This window comes from Anabrus simplex, chromosome 2 (assembly GCF_040414725.1).
Source record: "Anabrus simplex isolate iqAnaSimp1 chromosome 2, ASM4041472v1, whole genome shotgun sequence".
Lineage (NCBI taxonomy): Eukaryota > Metazoa > Arthropoda > Insecta > Orthoptera > Tettigoniidae > Anabrus > Anabrus simplex.
The window spans coordinates 323,401,645-323,419,177 of NC_090266.1; the positions used below are offsets into that span (position 1 = coordinate 323,401,645).

Below are 17,533 nucleotides of genomic sequence, written 5' to 3' on the forward strand. Positions count from 1 at the left end.
ACTTTCTCCCAATCAGTTGAGGTCAGCATCTGACCCAATTTTACGGAGCGATGTATTTACTATTGTGTGTGGTGTGTATAGACGAACAAAAGCACCCGGTCCCTGAGGCAGTGGCATTAACCATATGAGATTAAAATCCCGAACCGAGAAAACGGCCGCACGATTTGAGCCACGGAGCTATCATATTGCGTTCGGGAGATTGTGAGTTTGAACTCCACTATAGGCAGTCCTGAAGAAGGTTTTCCGTGGTTTCCCATTTTCACACCAGGCAAGTGCTAGTGCTGTACTTTAATGAAGGGTACAGTTGCATCCTTCCCACTCGTATCCCTTTCCTGTAGCCTAGTCGCCATTAGACGTATGTGTCGGTGCTACCTAAAGCAAATTGTAAAAAAAATTCCCGACTCGTTTGGGAATCGAGCCCAGGACCCTCTGGACCGAAGGACGCTGTGCTGAGCATACAGCCAAACAAGTCGGACAGCAAAATCTCAATTATATTGAACATTTAATAAAAGTGTTGTCGCTTATATTTGTAATATTTTAATTACAAATTTTAATTACAAAGCTCGTTCCTTTCCTTGGAGGTTCTTTCTTTAAAGTCGCTGAAAAACTCTGGCATTACTTCATACTCTGCATTTCTCTTCTCAACTTCATTACTATAGCCTATTCGTCACAGTTTAAGTTCCAGATGGAAGCTGCTCAGTTGTCCGGCCCCATGGCTAAATGGTTAGCGTGCTATCCTTTGCTCGCAGGGGTCCCGGGTTCGATTCCTGGCAGAGTTGGGAATTTTAACCATAATAGGTTAATTTCTCTCGCATGGGTCTGGGTGTATGTGTAGTCTCCACCATCGTTTCATCCTCATCACGACGCACAGGTCGCCTATGGGCGTCAAATCAAAAGACCTGCATCTGGCGAGCCAAACTTGTCTTCGGACACTCCCAGCACTAAAAGCCATACACTTTTTTTTTTTGGCTCAGTTTATATAATTTAATCCTTCATACTGAATATAATATATTTATTAAGTACAGTTTTTAATATTCTGAAATGGAAGACGGAATGGGAAGGAACTTGAAATGCACAATGATATGGAGGGTGTTTTGAATGGAACGCAAAGAGGACGAGTAGCTGGGCTACACAGTCGCCTAGTGTGAAGACTCCAGTACAAAACAATGTTTGACCAGCTGTCGCCAGCCGGGGTTGTGGAATTTGCCTTGGCGACCGGGAGCGGGAATGAGCTACTGCAAGGTCGGTCGCCGGGCTTCTTTCTGTAGCTTGGCTACTGAGTCGCCCAGTGTGAAGAGCTCCATTTAAAACAACGTTTCACAAGCACGGGCGGCTGGTCGTCGATTCCTGTCGCTGATTCCAGTCGCCTAGTGTGCAGCGGCCCTAACCTCACGAAAACTTGACATAAATCAGTGTCCGTAACACTACAGACTCTTCTTGTTAGGCTTGTTGGTGATAATCAGCATTTGTAAATAGAGAGAAAATAAGACAGTCGAAATGAGATTAATATATCCGTTGCTGGTGGCTTCAAGTAGCCTATGCGGTGGCCTCCACGGTATGCACTAGCCTTGCGTCTTGGGTGGTGTGCTAAATCCCAACTGACGAGCCTAACTTAGCACACGAGGGCGGAAACGCAGGCAACCAAGAATGAGTTGGCTGGAAAATTTATAATGTCAAAAAACGGACCATTATATTGGTATTATAAATTTACTCATTCAGGACAAATATTTTAGGTTCCCTATGGGAATCAACATCTACATCAGACAGCACATCAGTCGAAAGTTAGAAATTGATTAAAATCAGTCTAGTCAACCCCATATATTGGTGTCTAGTTCTGGGTTGCTACCTAGCACTTACGTGTTGCTGGTATTACATAAGCCATAATACCAGGTGATTTACACCCCTAAGCAGTATGTTCCGAACTGTCAGAGGAATAATGGCGTAGTATGATATTAGTAAATGAGAAAGCTTGGGTGGAGCTTTTAAAGGTAGGAAAGATCATTATACGAAGATAAAGTTTAAATTCAAGCAGACAATCTGGGCTTATATTTATTTAGAGAAAGAGGAATTAGGGATTGAAATAATCAAGAGAAATTGTTGATTAATTTCAAAGTTCTTTGAAATAATTTAAGAAAAGACTAGGTTAAATATTGATTGGTAATCTGCCACTCAACTGAGTGACAGCTCTAAATGCAGATCAGTAACGGATGATTGATCGATCCTCTATGTAAGGACATTATGCTTCCTTTGTTGGGCAACCATATCTCTGTTTTCACTCAAAGGTATTAATAATAATGTTATATGTGCAGGAACCACTGTATGGGTCAGTCATTCATTTGTAGTTGTGGTACTGGTATAACACTCTCGTCGACATGGGGCGATGCACATGGGCGGAGGAGGACATACATCTGTTGTATCATAGAGTCTAGTCTTGTAAGGGATGGGCTCAGCACCTTTAGAGGAGATTGCTTCCACTCGGATGATGTCTGGTCTATTGTGTAATCAGTTGCTTAGAACAACAGGTTTGAGAAACAAGTCTATTCCAGGTAAGAAGTACAACTATACGACTGTGGGAGTATTCTGTTTTTGTATCGTATGATTGCATCTTAATTTATTTTAACGTACTTTCCTCCAAATGTTTGCCCCTACAGACCGCTATGGCAGAGGATATCCGCAGAATGTACGTACTGTGTTTATTTTGAGGAAGCTCTGCTAGATGTGATTGAAGAAATGCTTCAACTACTGTCAGATTTTTTTTTATTATGGACACTTGAGTTTAGGCTTTAATTACAAACGAGCCAATAGTCCTATTGCAATGCGAGTTATACGAACATTTTCCTTGTTTAATTCTACCTTAGCGTTTATAAGACACATTGTTTTCGAAATTCATTAAATATTTTTTATTCGTGGTTGTATTAAATATTGCCCGTGTTTTTGATGTCTTCTCTAGGAAGCGCTCACTTAGCAGTATGTACAAGGAAAACTACTTGTCTGATAGTAATGAAATTTTTATATGTTATAACCACATGTATTTGTAGTGGAATACTCGTTACATTTTTTTCAACCTTCCTGATAAAAGTTCTTATCATTTTTCTAAAGCAACTCTTTCTCAGCCCTGGATAAACGTACAGCAGCAAACTTGGGCTTGTTTTGAAGTACTTGGTCATGATTATCAGAAACTACAACTGAAACCGTACAGTGTGGTACTGAATTTATGAAGAGTAATATTGAAAGGAGGATTTGTGTACGCTAGACCGTGCGATTAACAGCAGGCCAGGTGATGAAATCGGGCGCAGTGTTGCCGCGTTTAGTAGTAATCACGCATGCAACGAACACAGCTTTTCGTTTACTTTCAACCTTGAATTTTATTTCCTCTTATAAATTCCACAGTTGCTGCATTCCGACATGCGTACCTTAGACAAATTAGAGACTTAAGAGTGCAGGGCTAAAAGATCTTCTTTACAGACGAGACCTGATGCGGACAGAACCATACTATGAAATATGGGTGGCAAGAAACGTGGTTGAAGCTTTAGAAAACAACTTTAACTATAATCTGTACAGAGGGTTCAAAACACAGTCTTCATCTGGGAAACACATCATAATTATACACATCGGAAGTGAAGAAGGATTTCTTGACGGTGCAGGACTTCAATCAATCACTAGTGATCTGCATTTAGGGCAGTCGCCCAGGTGGCAGATCCCCTATCTGTTGTTTTCCTAGCCTTTTCTTAAATGTTTGCAAAGAAATTGGAAATTTATTGAACATCTCCCTTGGTAAGTTATTCCAATCCCTAACTCCCCTTCCAATAAACGAATATTTGCCCCAATTTATCCTCTTGAATTCCAACTTTATCTTCATATTGTGATCTTTCCTACTTTTAAAGACACCATCCAAACTTATCCATCCACTGATGTCCTCCCACGCCATCTCTCCACTGACAGCTCTGAACATACCACTTACATGTTACAAATTTCATATTTGGTCCATATTGAAATGTACATCAATTTAAGATATTACCAAAATTTTATTAGGATCAACCTATTCAATACAATAGAACTTACGAAGTTAGGACTTGTATCCTATTAAACTAAAATTTGAAGGGACATGTTTCGCCCTTGAAAAGGGCATCATCAGCCTTATTACACTCATACTCAAAGATAAAAATCAGGATCCTGATTGTCATGATAAAAAATATAAAATGAGAATATAAGATTAGAGTGAAATTATACAATGTGGGAAATTGTAAAAATTTTATAATTAAAACTTCATTTAAAATGTCAGCAAAAAAAAAGTTGAAGTTGGTATGATAATACACTAGTAATTTTAAAGTGATTTTATAAATTAGACAAACTAGGCCTTAACCACATGATAACAAGAAGGTCTATGGCTAAAGTTGCCCGATCAAAGTTCTAGTGAAGTTCGGCTGGAAGCAACTTGATTTACATGTTGAAGAGAAGGTTAATGGAACTTAGTAGCCGCTTGAGTTGACATTGAAACTTTCTTGTTGAAAAGTCGTAACATTTAACTGTAGTATGGCGCTATGTAGATTATAAAGTTGTATCCTAATAATCTATTAATCTCCTTATTTACGTAGTGGGTTCGCGGTCTCCGTAATTTTGTTGAAGGAGTTATAAAGAGTTCACAGTTGAATGTTGCCATATAGATCTTTGTTAACTCGTATACTGGTAGTTAAATGGGAACATTCTTACTTGTTGTTGGCTGTAGTTTTGAATATAGATTAACTATTGAAGGATATATGGTGAAAAATCTGTAATGAAAAGAGAATAAAAGATATGAAGTTTAGGGGGGGGGGGGGGGGGCGGCGGAACGGTTAATTAGGTGAAATGATATATATTCAGTTACTTACATTCTCGATTTTTGCAGTATGAACTGGTTGTCTGTTTGGTATTGGAACGAGTAAGATTTGAATGTCGTGTGTTGTATCTGTGTGGAACTGAGGGAGGGGGGTGTGATGGAGGGAAAGAAATGGGTGGAGCATTGAGCTTGTGCGTTATTGGCTGTTAAAGATGTGGAATTGAGGAAGAGGGGTGTAATGGAGAAGAGGTGGGCGGAGGGTTGAGATTACGGGCTGTTGGCTGTGGAAAATTATCAGGGGCAGGGACGGAGGGAGTTACTTTTAAGGGGAAGTTGGGATCTTTATTGGAATTTAGTTTAAGATTGTTAAGGATTTTATTTAAATTTGGATTCAAAGATTGTAATAAATTGGGTAAAGTCTCGTATAAGGGAGTTTTTTATTTCGACGGGATCATTGAGATTTAGGTCTTCGTTGTAATGTTGATCCAGATGTATGTAGATGTTTTCTAATTCGTTCATTAATTTTACTTTGCCTACTATTTTGATGATTGTTAGGCCCTGTTCAATAGTTGTGAAATGATGACCTGTATCTTTCATATGAGAGCTCATGGCTGAAAATTTGTTATGTCTATTGGCATTATAGTGCTCCTGATATCTAGTAAGGAAGCTCCGGCCTGTTTGCCCAATGTATGATTTTTCACATTGCGTGCATTTGAGCCTATATATGCCTGAGTTTGAGTAAATACTATTGTTTATGCTAAGTGTATTGTGGTTAAAAAACAGGCTATTTTTGGTGTTTGTCGTCTTAAAGGCAATGCTGATGTTTTGTTTTTTCAGAGGGTTTGTTGCTTGGTAGATGCATGCATTATTGTATGCAAGAGTGGCAAATTTAGATTTTTTAGGTTTGTCAGGGACGAGGTTTGTTGCTAGTTTATATTTTATTTTATTAATTATTCGGTTGATTATTTCTATTTTAAAACTGTTGAATTTTGCTAAGTTTTTAATATAATGAATTTCTGTTTTTAGACTCTTAGGTGATAGTGGAATTTTTAAAGCTCTGTAAATTAAACTGTAAAAAGTAGCTTGTTTATGGGAGTTGGGGTGCATAGATGAATTTTTGATTGTTATTGGAGTGTGGGTGGGTTTCCTGTAAATATGGAAATCGAATGTGTTCTTGTCGCGTCTTATAGTTAAGTCTAAAAAGTTAATGGATCTGTTGACCTTGTCCTCCTTGGTAAACTTGATATTTTGATCAAGGGTGTTTAAAAAATCTAAAATATCGTTGCTATTGTTGAGATTACTGTCGATTATTGCAAATGTGTTGTCTACATATCTGAGCCACAGGCTGAGTCCTCTTATTTTTGAAGTTATTTTATGGTGTTCTAACGAGTTCATGTATATATCTGCCAAGTTGCAGTTGCTCACAATCTTGTTACTTATTTATTATTCTGTACAGAATAACATCATCTGCGAAAAGCCTTATCTCTGATTCCACTTCTTTACACATATCATATATATATATATAAGAAAACATAAAAGTCGAGTAATACTGCCTTGAGGAATTCCCCTCTTAATTTTTACAGGGACAGATAAAGCTTCACCTACTCTAATTCTCAGAGTTCTATTTTTTAGAAACAGAGCCACTCATTCAGTCACTCTTTTTTCTAGTCCAATTGCACTCATTTTTGCCAGTAGTCTTCCATGATCTACCCTATCAAATGCCTTAGATAAGTCAATCACAGTACAGTCCAATTGACCTCCTGAATCCAGGATATCTGCTATATCTTGCTGGAATCCTAAAAGTTGGGCTTCAGTGGAATAACCTTTCCTAAACCCAAACTGCCTTCTATCAAACCAGTTATTAATTTTGCAAACATGTCTAATATAATCAGAAAGAATGCTTTCCCAAAGCTTAAATGCAACGCATGTCAAACTGACTGGCCTGTAATTTTCAGCTTTATGTTTATCACACTTTCCTTTATATACAGGGGCTACTATAGCAACTCTCCATTCATTTGGCAAAGTTCCTTCTTGCAAACAATAATCAAACAAGTACTTCAGATATGGTACTATATCCCAACCCGTTGTCTTTAGTATATCCCCCGAAACTATATCAATTCCAGCTGCTTTTCTAGTTTTCAACTTTTGTATCTTACTGTAAATGTCATTGCTGTCATAGGTAAATTTTAATACTTCTTTAGTATTAGTCACCTCCTCTATCTGGACATTATCCTTGTAACCAACAATCTTTACATACTGCTGACTGAATACTTCTGCCTTTTGAAGATCCTCGCATACACACTCCCCTTGTTCATTAATTATTCCTGGAATGTCCTTCTTGGAACCTGTTTCTGCCTTAAAGTACCTATACATAATCTTCCATTTTTCACTAAAATTAGTGTGGCCACCAATTATGCTTGCCATCATGTTATCCTTAGCTGACTTCTTTGCTAGATTCAATTTTGTAGTAAGTTCCTTCAATTTCTCCTTACTTCCACACCCATTTCTAACTCTATTTCTTTCCAACCTGGAACTCCTTCGTAGTCTTTTCACTTCCCTGTTATAATATAGCGGATCTTTACCATTCCTTACCACCTTTAAAGGTACAAAACTATTTTCGCATTCCTCAACAATTGTTTTAAACCCATCCCAGAGTCTGTTTACATTTTTATTTACTGTTTTCCACCGATCATAGTTATTTATTATAAACTCCCTCATGCCTGTTTTATCAGCCATATGGTACTGCCTAACAGTTCTACTTATAAAACCTTCCTTTCTGTCATTTATTTTTAATTACCACAAAAACAGCTTCGTGATCACTTACACCATCTATTACTTCGGTTTCTCTATAGAGCCCATCTAACTTGACCAGCACCACATCCAGAATATTCTTCCCTCTAGTTGGTTCCATCACTTTCTGAATCAGGTGCCCTTCCCATATTAACTTATTTGCCATTTGTTGGTCATGCTTCCTGTCGTTCGCATTACCTTCCCAATTGACATTTGGTAAATTGAGATCACCCGCTACGATCACGTTCCTTTCCTTATCGTTTCCCACATAGCTGATTATCTTATCAAATAATTCTGAATCAGCATCTGCGCTACCCTTTCCTGGTCTGTACACTTCAAAGACATGAAGTTGTCTATTATCTTTAGAAATGAGCCTCATCCCTAGAATTTCGTGCTTGTCATCTTTAACTTTTTCGTAGCTGACAAATTCTTCTTTCACGAGAATGAATACCCCCCCCCTCCTACTGTTCCTATCCTATCTCTACGATACACCCTCCAGTTCCGTGAGAAAATTTCTGCATCAATTATATCATTTTTCAGCCATGATTCAACTCCCAATGCAATATCTGGTAAGTATATATATGTATTAAATTACTTAATTCTATTCCTTTCTTTACAATACTTCTACAGTTGAAGACTAACAGTTTTATGTCATCCCTACTTCATTTCCAGTTCCCTGTTCCCTTAACACCGCTCCCTAGCGCACCCTGTTTCCCTGAATGTACCTCCCTATAACCCTTCCAAACAAATTTCCTAACTTATATGTACCACTGCAGTTTAAGTGAAGACCATCTGAGCGCAGATCCCTATCTCCTACCCACCCATTAGGATCTAGAAATTTCACTCCCAGTTTCCCACATACCCACTCCATAGTCTGATTTAAATCCCCAATCACCTTCCAGTCAGTATCCCTCCTACACAGTATTCCACTGATAACAATCTCCGCTTCCTTAAACTTCACCCGTGCTGCATTTACCAGATCCCACATATCCCCAACTATGTTGGTACTTATACCTGCTTGTCTTACGTTGTTAGTACCAACGTGAAACACTATCACCTTCTCCTTTCCCTCCTCCTTCTCTTCTACTTTCCTCAACATCTGCCTTAACCTAATTCCTGGATAACACTCTACCCTGGTACCCTTTCCTCCACACACTTTCCAGACATGTCTAACGATAGAATCCCCCATGACCAGAGCCTCAACCCTACCCACCTCATTTGAGCCCCTCCCCTCCAGGTCAGTCCTATCTTTCCTGACAGCTGCAGAAGCTACTTTCTCCTCCCTGTTCTCCAACCCATTACCCTGTTCCACCTGTCTTTTCCTATCCACTACTCCACATTTCCCTTTCCTACCTCTTCCCTCTTTCCTACTTTCAAACTTCTCGGCAACAGTTCCCTGTTCCTCATCTTCTCTCGGTTGTTCTACCTGCAGTGACTCGTACCGATTTCTCACCGACACCTGTCCTGAATTTCGATCCTGAATGAAGCCCTTAGCCTGCAATATCCTTCCCCTTAAAACATTAGACCACCTGTCTTCCACAATTCCCCCATTTCCTTCCAATCCCTCTATTACACCTACTGTATCCTGTACATTATTTGGAGGCCTACTTTCCTTCCTGTCCCCTGAGAGAATCCTAATTATCTCCCTCAAGCTCTCCAACTCCTCCCTCATACTCCTTAATGCCTGGCCACACCAACAGTTCCTACACTTGCATTGCTTAGCCATTTTTTTATAAACGACAAAAAGAAAAGGAAAAATAAGGTAACTTATTCTGTGCAAATTAAAAATGAAAGGAAAGAAATATTTTCTATGTTAGTTTACAAAGAACACACGACTGTAAGTTATTCAATATAGGCTACTACTACACTACAATACTACTTAATTGTATTATTTTTATTCCTACAACACACTAACACGATGAAAATTGCTGTTAATTACTGGAAACAGAGAATAATACACAAGAATGACACAATTCTTAACTGCAGTTAAGTCTACCCTAATTACAACAACAGAATTTTAGTAAGAGAGTTACTACAGGTACCACAGAAACGGTACTATACTATACAAATATTTCACAGTAATAGAATAAACACACTACTTTCTAATAAGATGCTATAATACACCACAATAATTTTAAACTACATTCAAACGTATTCTAATTACTACAGGTTATTTCCAAGCAAGAACAGAAAAGAAAATTACCATTAAAGTTTGAAATTCGCAAAACTACTCAAAATTATGGAATAGGCACTCTAATTTCTAATAAGTTACTATACTACACTACAATAATGTGAAAACTACGTTCAGACGTATCCTAGCTTCTTACTAAGCACAAATAGGAATGAAAATTCCAATTAGGCCTAAATTTTGATATTTGCAAGAACTACCAGTAGGTACTCAAAGATTGCCAACAAGGTTAAACACGTGTACAGATTAATATTATTACTACTTGTCCTACTATGCTGTAATAGAAGTGAAACCTGCCGTTTGCACAAAAATACACACGAATGTAACAGGCAAGTTACTATCTAATATACTGTATTTACACTACAATTCTCAACTGAGATGCGGTTATGTGATCTTTACAGATGGTGGATTACTATTATTTTTCCTACTCCGCGGGACGAAGAATAAAAGTGTCCTTAAATGTTGACAGGTTGTTTACAATAATTTCTCAAAAGTATTTCTGTCTAAATTACGCCAGGGACTTGTTTTATTGGCAAGAAAGGAAGTGGTGGTTTGGTTTTGCAGTGCACCTTAGAGAAACATGATTTTTCATTAGTTTACTGATGAAGTTATGTATACTTGGGAAGGAATGCACAATTCTCACTATAAGCAGACCTGAATCTGTGAGAATCCACATGCTACTATTGAAAACGGCAGTCGATACAAAATCTCTGTTAATGTGTGTACGGGAGTTGTTGAAAACTACTTGATCAGACCATACCTATTGCCTGTTATCTGGATGGTAGTGCGTACATGATATTTTTTGAGGAAATCCTCCTGAACTACTACACGATGTGCCTCTCACAATAATGCAGCGAATTTGGTTTCAGGCTGACGTGGTCCTAGCTCACTACTCTCCAGAGTCGGAGATAATTGAAGTACTTATAACAAATACTTTAACACCAGAACTGCGGCTGGGTCATTTGTGAGTGTCTACATTATGTGAGAAACACTGTAGGTCTGCATTACTGTAAGTCGTACAATACTTGGGAGTAGGACCTTAATGTTTGGAACACCGTGAGTTCATGTTACCTTTGATTACTACTGCAACTTGAGAAATACCATGATTCTACTTTACTAGTGATAAGTCCCATTCTGAGGGACCGTTGACCTGGATATTGAACCCCTTTAGACAAGAAGCATCATCGATTCAGGATTGTGCTTTGAGAGCAATCCCTTGGTCCGTCATGTAGTTTCTTGGAAGGTAAGGCTTTGCGGGTCACATCCCCTGATTGTTTTCAATTCATATTCTTCCATTCATTCTTCATCATCACGTTTTGAATTCTGGTCAGTGAATGAATTTTGTACGTTTAAATTGTTATTGCATTTTGTCTCATTTCGTACCATTTGGAGCCAATGACCTAGATGTTGGGTCCTTTTAAACAACAATCATCATCGTCATCATAATCAAATCTTTGTTCTCACGTCATTATTGGTTGAATACAATTATGTTAAATGCACCACTGACGACTGTGTATGAAAATTCTAGCTGTTGTTCCATTTATTGCATTTATTTCATAGTGGTGCACAATAGTTCTGACCGGGTGACGTACTTGTGTTGAGGGCTATTTAAATCTCATTTCTAAGCTAGCACACATGGTTATTAAAACTGGGGTGATTGGGTTAAGAACCCTTACATAGTTTTTAAAAAAGAATTGTAATATGAGAAATAAAAATAAGAATAGCAACAACAAAACAACAATGATAATACGAAGGGAATACTAGGGTTAAAGCACCCGAAGGAGAAATGCAGCATGTCATTGACCTGATGAGGGCGGGGAGGGCATGTCTTAATGAACTGTGGACAGTGGACTGGTAGCCGGTTGAATTTGAGCCAATGAAAGAGCAATGGTTTTTCAAATGCCTCGCATTCGATGCTGTTGTGGAGACAGTGCAGGCCTTCGTTAAGATAAGTTCCAAATTTCAAATTCCTGGGTTTTTGAACAGTAATAAACATAAACATAAATATTTCTAAATATTGAGTGTTACTTGCAATCTGATGAAGTTCTTGTAAGAATGAAACATGTCATTCTTTGTTTAATAGTGTGCATTTTTATTCCTTGTTGAACAGTGTTTTCTTAGTGGTATGTTAGAGTGTAATATTTGTGTTGAACTTGTATGTTTGACAGACTGAAAAGCTTTTAAGTTACATTGATCTGACAGTTGTAGTAATACGGGCCTTAAGTGTAAGAAAGTATTCAGAACCCTAATTTTACCACCAATAAAGATAACTAAATCTGTTCTCTTTCTTCCTTCTAAAAGCCCTATTGATTATTTTAGCATTCCGTTTTGTTTGCTGAGTTGTTATGGTGGAAGCCATACTTTCCAATGTCGACTCAGTTAATGGAACTTTTAAGCTTTTCAGTCTGTTGAAATCACTATTTTTAACACACAACATTCCTAGTGTACCGGTGGAAAATACATACTAATAAACAAAGAATATGTTTTGTTCTATAAGAACCACCTCAGATTCTGTCAAATAATTTTCAACCATGCATATACAGTATATGTACAGTGTTGTTAATGCAACTTGTTATATGTGTTATAGTTAGTGTTTTAGACAGACTGAAAAGTGTAAAACTTACATTGTATTTTTTAAGAGTCCCTGGACTCACGTAAGTCCAAACTTATTAAATACATAGTGAGAGTGAGCATGAGCATAAAATTTTGGCAGCAGGGTGCTGTACTCACTTAAATATAGTTTGGGGATTTAGGGACAATGGAGATTGGGCAGTCAGTGATGCCCACTTCTATTCCATAGCATAGCAACTAGTATTCCAGCTTTCAAGGTACCATGACTTAAAAGGCCTTTGTGCCATTGTCTATGTTTCACAAACTAGGACATGACTTTTGCAACTTCCTCAAATCAGTTGACGACATTTTTAGTATAAATGGATACCTGCCATATAATCAGTGGTGACTCCTGCTCTTCCTCGGTGCCAACTAAAGGAATGGCTCCTCAAGGGCAGCAGAGTACACTGGTTTTGTTACCATAGCACCCATGGCTGAGTCCATCATTACCAGGCTCCTTACTTTCTTCTTTCCTATTAACTAACCTCCGTTTGTCAACTGTAGTTCCTTACCGATTGCAACAGTATTAGGTTTGCGAGACCTGGCAAGTCTTACATGGCCCTTATGTTTATTTTATTGCCAATAGATTCATTCTTCGGGATCCTCTTTCACTCCTCTGATTAGAGTTAACAGGGAATGGTTATCAAGTGTTCTTTCCTTAAAACTATAATCACCACCACCAAATATGGTGAAATATTTTTTTTTGTGTGTGCCTGATATGTGATAACTTAGTGCACATTTAAATTGAATGAAGTCAGGTATAATATGAGAGACTAGTGTTAGCAGCTTCATTAAAATGCTTACATTCATGGGCAAGAAACTGGCACTTCAGCATTTTGAGACTGTTAGTGTTTAAATGAATATTACTTGCATGATGGATATAATTGTGCATAATTGTGTTATATGTATTCTCTTTTGGATATTTAGGTCTTTGACTTTATAGAAATCTTAATTATTTAATTTCAGAGTTTTTCTGGTGAAACTTGAACCACAGCAAAGTGTAGCTGAACTTCCAGCTCCTGAGGATTTTCCTGTTTCCTCATATGAAGAAGTTCATCGCAGTAAAAAAGGAGGTGCATATATTGCAGAGATGTTTGAAAGGTGAGGAGAAAATAATATACTGTGCATCTCTGAAAACCATAAGAGATGTGAAACCACTAACATTATTGCTAATGGTATAGGTATAAATTTTACATAAAATATGAATTGTGATTTCAAATACTCTGACTGGCAACAAAGTGGATCATTTCTAAACAAGTGTTATTTTTTAAAATGTTATATGTATGGTACTTGAAACCTGTTCTTTTATTGATTACACAACACATTGCATTGACTGTGTCCCGTGCTTATTCTCATTGTCAAGTTCATTTAAACAATATTTTGCAAAATTTTTCAAAATGTTGAAAATGTTTACATTTTCACTGAATTTCGCTGAACAGAATTACGGAACACAACTTATCTTAATTTATGATCTTGCATCTGAACATTCTCTTGTTGTCACTGACCACTTTCCTCACCGTAGTTGTGTGTATCCACCACTGGCGTTAATGACGGACTTCATGCGCCGTGACATGCGATCTGCAAGGTTTTTGTATCATTTCTCTGTGGGATGCACATATATTCCTGCAATTGTTCTGGTCTCATTTCATTCAGGGTGTCAAAATTTCTGTGTCAGACATTTTGCCCAAGCATATCCCATAGGTGCTCATTGGGATTGAGGTCTGGGCTACATGCTGGCCAGTTCAAGGTTTGTATCCTGCTGTTGCAAAAAAATTCCATCATGCAATAAGTGGCATGGGGGAGGGCACTGTTGTTCATCACTCTGAAGTTTTTGCTGACATATGGAACAGAGTTTCGGTTTGCATTCAGAGCATCTCAGTCATTGATGACAAGCTCCTTTCGCACCTCAAAACTGATTCCACCCAAACCATTATGGAGCTACCTCCAAATGGCATTCCCTTGAATATATTGTAGGCTAAATGTTGCTCCCCTCTCCTCCATACTTTCTCTACTATCAGGTGACCAGAGACGAAATCGTGACTTGTCTGCAAAGAGCACTACTGACCACTGGTCCACTATCCAGTTCCAATATTGAGGCAAAAATTCTGATAACACTGTTCAATGCTGGGGAGCAAGCTGCACACTAGTAGCAGAACATTTTGACCTCAGGTTGACTTCTAGAAGTCCCTGTGCTTATCATGACATTTCTTACTGCCTGAAGATGATTTCTGGTCTGGAGCATGGTAGTGTGGTGATCTTGTAAGACTTCAAGGACCACGAACCTATCATCCTTAGCAGTTATAGACCTCACATGGCCTGATCTAAGTTGTCTTTGGGAGGTACCAAACTCACAGAATCGTCTTGGAGAATGCTGGACCCATTCGAATGATGCACCAATCACATTAGTGGCATAGCTAATGCTTAGTCCAACAGGATGGCTCTTGCAGCTTCTTCTCACCTAAGAGGCATCTTTACTCCACAAATGTGAGAGAGAAAATTGAAGATACTTTGTTAGTTGTGACAAAAATAATACCATGTCATGAACAGTTTCTGCTCCAGAATCACTAAAACTCCTAAAACTTAAAAAGGTTTTATTGTCGACCGTTATATTAAAATCAGCTCCTCGCACTTGGGATTGAAAAGCAGCTCATGAAATGGGATTTATGATCTTATATCAGGCATGTTTATTTCCGCTATTTTTAGTGCTTACTACTGTTTGTCCAGTCAGGCAGGAAAAGAGTGGGAAGTACTTCATTAGAGCAAGCTGGTTGGTTCAATCCTGGGAGCACAGGAACTCCTGTCCTGGCTGAGACAAAATGCAATTGCTTAGTGTTGTTGTTGATATAGTGCAGCCTGTATGCGAGCGTGATTGTAGTTGCGTGCACTATCATTATTAAATCAATATAGCGGATTTTTGAAGTAACATAAAATCTCCTGTCCATTCATATTTTAATAACAACTATTATATTAAAATGCATTGCGTTGTGATTATGGCGACGTATGTTATAATCATAATTTTCATTCCCCCTTATCCAGCTTCTGGCAGGTTGGGGTGTTAATGGCTCTTCTCCACCATTGCGTCTCCTTCTACCGCTCCTCTTCATAATTGTATTCCAGTCCAGTCTTCTTTTTCTTTTATTGTTCTTCACAGAGTCCATCTTGCTCTGGGTGTCCCTCTTGCTCTCTTTTCTTCTATCTTAGCCTCCAACACTTGTTTTGGTATCCTTCCCTCCTCAATCCTCATAAAATGTCCAAACCATCTAAATTTACTCTTCTCCATCCTATCACTCAGTTTTTCTATCCCTATCTCTATTCTGACCTCAACATTTCTTACTATCTTACTACATCTCTCCTTGTGTTCCCTACCATTTTCTTCAGGAACTTCATCTGACTGGCTTGAATTTTACTCTCATTTCTTGTTGTCAAAGTCCAAGTCTCTGATGCATGTGTTAATATAAATGAATAGTACATCTTGTAATTATCTCTTTACATTTCATAAGAACTTCTCTGTTCCACACCAGGTTCCTTACATCCTGGTAGAACGTACAGTAGAAATCCGTTAGAGTGAGAATTCACAACAGCAAAAAATTTACTCATAACGGATTGTCGTTATATCCAATTTTTGTAAAAGTCGGGAAACACCCCATATATACATCAAAATTGGTATGAAACGGCAATCAGTTTGTTCAAAACTTACATTTTCGCAGAAGTTACCCTCACTATGGCTTGCTCGTTTGTTATTTTTCAAAATCCAATACTACATGAAAGTGTGTGTTTAATTCCACTCCGTAAAATATTATAGTATCACTCCAGAGGACTCTGTGGCAAATGATCCAGTTTTTTATTATTTATGCATTTATTACAAAAACATGTTATCCTTTTTCATTTTGAATTTTCTCTTAGACAAGAGTAGTTGACAGGCATTACTAATCAACTCGAACATCGCCTTTGAATGTCGAGGAGAGAGCTCGCAAGTGTACATAGCGAGAAAATTATACGGTACCAAAGATAACTGATCACATTTTGTGGTAAATGTTTCAATTTTCTTATTCAGACAGCATCACGTGACTTAACCCCATATGTACCATGCATACTTGCCAACCTTTCCGATTTACCCAGAAACTTTCCGTTTTTTTAAACCTGTCTTCCGATTTTCAGATTTATTTTTACTTCTTCCTATTTTTGACCAATATAACCTCCAGTGCGGCCAATACTTTTCCCCCTAGGATAAAGGATAAATTCTCATGTGCTTGTGTAATTTACGAAACCTCATTTTCAAGTGTATTTATTTGATGCTTTATTTCGCGAGTGTTCCGTCCTTCGCCTTTGTGTATCGTGTTTCCCGCTCACCACAGCAGCATGTGCACTTTATACAGCTGGGGATTCAGTACAGCAATCGTCCTGCACGCAAGAGAGGGTAGTGCGTGCTAGCGACTCGGTTAATATGGACAAAAGGACGAGTTTGTTATTGTGTTGTTTGCGCGCTGTTGACATAGTTTCTGTGCACAGTTTTGTTGGAGTTGTAGGCCACGTGTTTTGTTTTTCCTTGTGTTTTCTATTCTTTCCCTCTCTGTTAAAGTTGTATGTTAACCTGCCAGTGGTCGCTAGGATGAAAGTAACGCAAGTGGTTGCGCGTTGAGCAAAATGCTCACGGTATGATATGACGTGTTTACATAATAAATACCAACCGATTCCATGCGCAAATGTATTAACACATTAAATGAACATCAGAATAAATCTCAAATGGTTATAAAGAACACTAAATATTACAAATAAATTTACAAATAGTAATAAATCTCAAATGATTTAAACTGTATCTGGAAAAAAACATTTCCCAAATTTCTAAAATAGTGTGTGCATCTTTCACAATGCCCTTTACACAAGGAGGATGAGTTACTATATATTCAGCACAAGTACGTGAGCATGGATGTCACCCCCTGCGGGTGGGGGACGCACATGTAGAATACACCCGCGGTATCCCCTGCCTGTCGTAAGAGGCGACTACAAGGGGCGACCAAGGGATGATTGAATTAGAACCATGAAACTACTTTTGATTCGTACCATCATGCGGGGAACACCATGGGTTGCATGTACTTGCGAGTAGTATCAATACCTTGGTACGAAATAGG

At 38.2% G+C, this 17,533-nt stretch overlaps 1 protein-coding gene across 3 annotated transcripts in view; it reads left to right on the top strand.

The window, feature by feature from the left end:
- The window catches only part of Ptp69D (Protein tyrosine phosphatase 69D), a 976,604-nt gene that overhangs the window by 408,400 nt on the left and 550,671 nt on the right, over window positions 1-17,533 (top strand). For all 3 annotated transcript variants that reach the window (XM_068226166.1, XM_068226167.1, XM_068226168.1), the window contains one exon: window positions 13,371-13,505. In XM_068226166.1, the coding sequence (XP_068082267.1) occupies window positions 13,371-13,505 (135 nt within the window). The remainder of the gene's footprint in view (window positions 1-13,370; window positions 13,506-17,533) is intronic.